The sequence below is a fragment of the Frankliniella occidentalis genome, unplaced genomic scaffold, assembly GCF_000697945.3.
Source record: "Frankliniella occidentalis isolate FOCC.00 unplaced genomic scaffold, Focc_3.1 Scaffold50, whole genome shotgun sequence".
In the NCBI taxonomy this organism is placed as follows: Eukaryota; Metazoa; Arthropoda; class Insecta; order Thysanoptera; family Thripidae; genus Frankliniella; species Frankliniella occidentalis.
This window is the reverse complement of record NW_026267180.1, coordinates 939,242-943,453: the sequence shown is the minus strand read 5'-3', so window position 1 is coordinate 943,453 and position 4,212 is coordinate 939,242. Positions and strand designations below refer to the sequence as shown.

Genomic DNA, 4,212 nt, shown 5'->3' with positions numbered 1-4,212 from the left:
TTTTTCGCAGCATGACTCCCTTGTACCTCGTCGCCGTCCTTGTCGCCGTGTGCTCACTGGCGCGCGGGTCGCCAGCCCGGGGACCCCAAGATGATTACGCTTTACCCGACGAGCTCCTCATAGGCGCGGGGACGGCGGCCATCCAGACGGAGGGCGCCTGGGACGAGGATGGTGAGAGGACAGTGTCCTCAGGACACCTTCGAGCACAACGAACACGGCGTCGCGCAAAATACTAAAACAGAAACAAACTATTCTCAGGCAAAGGAGAGAGCATGGTCGACTACCTTTTACACTCTGGCAAGCTCGGCCCGGACGGCTTTTCGGCTCCGCACCTCCACGACAGAGGCGCGGACTCTTACCATCGCTACAAGGACGACGTCGCGATGGCCGCGAAGTTGAAGGTGAGTACACTGGCAACAAGAAAACCAGCATGCTTTCCTATTTCACACAAACTCACGGCCATGTTTTTAACGCAGCTACAAGTGTACCGGTTTTCGATTTCGTGGGCGCGGGTTCTGCCCGAAGCAGATGCTACAAAGCCCAACGCGAAAGGCGTGCAGTTTTACCACAACCTCATTGACGAGATCCGCGCGCACAACATTACCCCCCTGGTTCGTTGAACTACTTCAAACCTACTGGAACTTTCAGCCATATGCTCTGCATGTATTTCTTTCACTCTATCTGACTATAAACATTTATCCTAAGGTAACCATGTACCACTTCGACCACCCCCAAATTTTAGAAGAAGAATTTAAGGGGTGGCTGAACAAGAAGATGGTCGTCAAGTTCCGCGAGTACGCTTCATTTCTCATCAAAGAGTATGGACACAAGGTAGGTAATATGCGTTAAATATTGTTATTGTTTTAGGGAAGCGAACTGAAACAAAATCATTTTTGTTTAACCATATTGCTTTAGGTCAAGATGTGGACTTCGATGAACGAGCCCAACTTGCACTGCTCGTTTTGGATGAAGGAGATGGTCACAGCCGAGGTGCTGCGGCCCGAAGAGGTGGATCTCTACTCCTGCATGCACAACTTTATCCTCGGGCACGGCGAGGCTCGCAAGGCGCTCACAGAAAGTGGCCACGAGGGTACGCGTAGCAGAGCAGAGCTGGCTCAACCTCGCCAGGCTATCGCTGGATTCGCGCACGTCTCACGTGACTGTCTGGTATCATTTGCAGGGACGATCGGCATGTCTGTGGCCAGCTACATTTCGCGGCCCAACTCGACGCGAGCCGAGGACGCGTACGCCTCCGAGGCCTTCAACCAGTTCTACGCGGGCTTAATGCTGCACCCCCTGGTGTTTGGCGACTACCCGCCCATCGTCAAGGAGCTCGCCAAGGACAAACTGCCCGTGTTCACGGAAGAGGAGAAGGCCATGCTGACCGGTGAGTGCAGCGATTGCTTTAAATTGAAAATCTGTACCAGTTAGGCGTTCGTGACAGCAAAAACAGAAAGGCAATCACAAGCTCGGGCGCTTTCCCATAGCAGTGCTTGTTGTCGTCACAGATGATGCTGATCTTACAGTCTTGTGAACATACGCGTGCTTTTCAGACTCGACCGACTACATTGGTCTGAACCTGTACTTCGGCATGATGGTGTCGTACCGGGACCCAAGCACCACTAGGATGCCCGTCATCATGCCTTGCGCGCAGCTCTTGGACCAACTTAACTTCGTCAATGTCGGCTACCGCGACCCTCAGGGTGGCACCATCGGCGACTATCCTCTCAACATGGTATTTCCCGCTGAAACATGCCATTTAAAATCCGTGTTTCATATTATACTTTTCTGTCCTGAACTCACAAGACGTTTTCAATACAGATCGCACCCGATTCTATGCGGAGTGCCCTGACTTGGGTTTGGTTTAACTACAAGAAACCCGTTGTCATTACGGAGAACGGGATCGGCGACAAGAATATGACGGGGGTTGAGGATCACATGCGTGCCGTGTACCACAGCGTGAGTACTGACAAGTGTTTGTGTACCTTCTTGTGACAGTTAATTGTATTTAAAGCCGTTTGTGCTAATGTTTACAATGATAAACTAAGCGTGCAGCTGCTCAACACTTGGAAGTGTGCAACTCCGTAGCCATACACTTGCATTTGCACGTGTGCAACTCCTCGGTTGAGCACTTCCTACACAGCAGTGAGCGTTCAATCTAAGGAAGTGTTCAACCGAGGAGTTGCACACTTGCAAGTGCACATCTACCGAGTTAAATACTTGCAAAGTATACGACTACGGAGTTGCACACTTGCAAGTATTCAACTTGCAGATACAAGTGCTGAGCAGTTGCACACTTAGTTTATCAGTGTAATTCTATACACACTAAATTGTTTTGTTTTTTTGAGTGTGTGTGAGTGTGTGTTTTTTTTTTTTTTTTTAATACACCCACCTTGTACCTAGTGTATTATTTCTGTGTGCCCACCGTCTCGCGGTGTTGCGTGAATTATTTCAAATAACGCAAGTATGAACAAATGTGAAAAACAATCTGCAAATATGAACAATTCTCTTCACGACTGCTAATAAAATAATACGCAACAGCGGAGGCACACACACGGAAGGATCACTTGTTGAGAAGTTTAGCAAACACAGAATAATGTGACCAAAATTGGATGTTTTTACAGGTTTTTCTGCGGTCTTTGGTGTCGTCAATGAAGGAGTTTGGCGTGCGCGTCATCGCGTACTGCGCCTGGAGTCTGATCGACAGCTTCGAGTGGCGTCCGGCTTACGGGTAAGTCAAAGGTCCCCAGGTCAAAGCTCATGGAGAGAGGGGTAAGGGAGAGGGGAGAGTTATAAAATTGCAACTTACAAGCACCCTTTTAAACTATCAAATGTAATAATGTAATAAATATTTAGCTGAGACAGACTTAAGAAACGTTTCAAGGGATGCAATTACCGACGGCGCCCACATGTTGCAGCCGCCCGTTCGGCCTGATCCACGTCGACTACCAAGGTGGCAGCTACAACCGCAGCCTTAAGGAGTCATCGTCCTTCTGGATCGAGATGGCAGACCGGCGGGCCGTCCCGGTCGTGGACATGCCGTCATCCGCAGCCGCCGCGACCAGCGCCTGGCTGCTCCTCGTCGCAGTTGCGTCCGCGAGCGCTCTGCAATGAGGGAAAACTCCACACGCAGAAAAATAAAATTCAGTTCCATGTAAATCGGTTTTAACTGCACAATTTTTCACCCGTGCAAAAAAATTAGCTGGATGTAAAAATATTTAGCTGTAGAGCGAAGTTGCATTAGCTACATGGTCAATAAGCAGTGCGGTTTACTAGATGGCTAAAAAATTAGCCCTGGTGCTAAATAAATTAGCCCAGTCTATTCCGTTAATTTTTTAGAGCCCCGGTGCTAAAAACTTAGCAGAGCGAAGAAGTTTTTTCTGCGTGCAGGCCATTGGCGACACTCACTGGAATCTCAATGAGAAATTGTGTTTAAATTTAAAATGTGACTACAAGTCGGTGAAATAAAAATATTACACAAAGCAAAACTATGAAGTACAATGGACTAACGAGAAGATTGCCAAAGTCATACACCACCCAGCAAGTCTTGCTTCAGCGTTGCGGCTAGAGAGACGTTAAACTAAACTTTTGATCAGTCGATGAAAAGCGACACAGGTTTAGATGAGATGTAACAAAGAGAGATGGACAACTCGCCCCATCTAAGTCGCTCCATTGTACAAGTCGCCCCGAGGCTAACTCGCCCCGATTTGGGGGCTGGGGTGAGTCGCAGACTTGTGCCATCTCACCCCAGCCAAATATTTTTGTCGAGGAGATACCTCAGAAATTCAGAACAACACTCAAAGGTACCTTTCCATTCCTTGAGAAGAATGATCCGACATTATTCTGAATTTTTAGAAAACGAGTGTAACGTCACGTGACCCTGTTGGGTGACAGATGGCTGTTGCATTTTGATTCGGAGGAAGACCAGAGGGCGAGGGCGTCTACGAGCACGGCGGGGCACTCGTGTCCGTAGGCGAGGGCCGCCTCTCTTCCCTCCACACCTGTAGCACCACCTGTCATATTACGAGACTAAGTGGGCGATTGCGGCAACAGGAAGTTCATATCAACCAATCACGAGAATGTCAATAATACAAGCTGCTATATTCTAATTTGAGTAAGCCCTTGGTATGGTAGCCACCGCTGGGTCGGTAGTCCCATCGAGCAGCCGCGGGGGCGAGTTGCCTACCCGCCGGGCTGAGCCCCTGCAGCGTG

General features: G+C 49.1%; 1 protein-coding gene across 1 annotated transcript; it reads left to right on the top strand.

Moving 5' to 3' along the window:
- Window positions 1-3,159, top strand: LOC113205170 (myrosinase 1-like). The gene is made up of 10 exons (XM_026420681.2): window positions 1-171; window positions 259-401; window positions 477-611; window positions 706-831; window positions 916-1,090; window positions 1,181-1,387; window positions 1,554-1,735; window positions 1,822-1,959; window positions 2,625-2,731; window positions 2,919-3,159. The coding sequence occupies exons 1-10, from the start codon at window positions 12-14 to the stop codon at window positions 3,112-3,114; spliced, it is 1,569 nt and encodes a 522-aa protein (XP_026276466.1). The 5' UTR covers window positions 1-11; the 3' UTR covers window positions 3,115-3,159.
- The last annotated feature ends 1,053 nt before the right edge of the window (window positions 3,160-4,212 follow it).

Excerpts from the sequence above, each read along its gene's own strand:
- LOC113205170 (XM_026420681.2), top strand. The coding sequence starts at position 12 with ATGACTCCCTTGTACCTCGTCGCCGTCCTTGTCGCCGTGTGCTCACTG. Across the intron at positions 1,388-1,553 it reads GGAGAAGGCCATGCTGACCG|ACTCGACCGACTACATTGGT; the intron begins GTGAGTGCAGCG and ends CGTGCTTTTCAG. Across the intron at positions 2,732-2,918 it reads GAGTGGCGTCCGGCTTACGG|CCGCCCGTTCGGCCTGATCC; the intron begins GTAAGTCAAAGG and ends CACATGTTGCAG.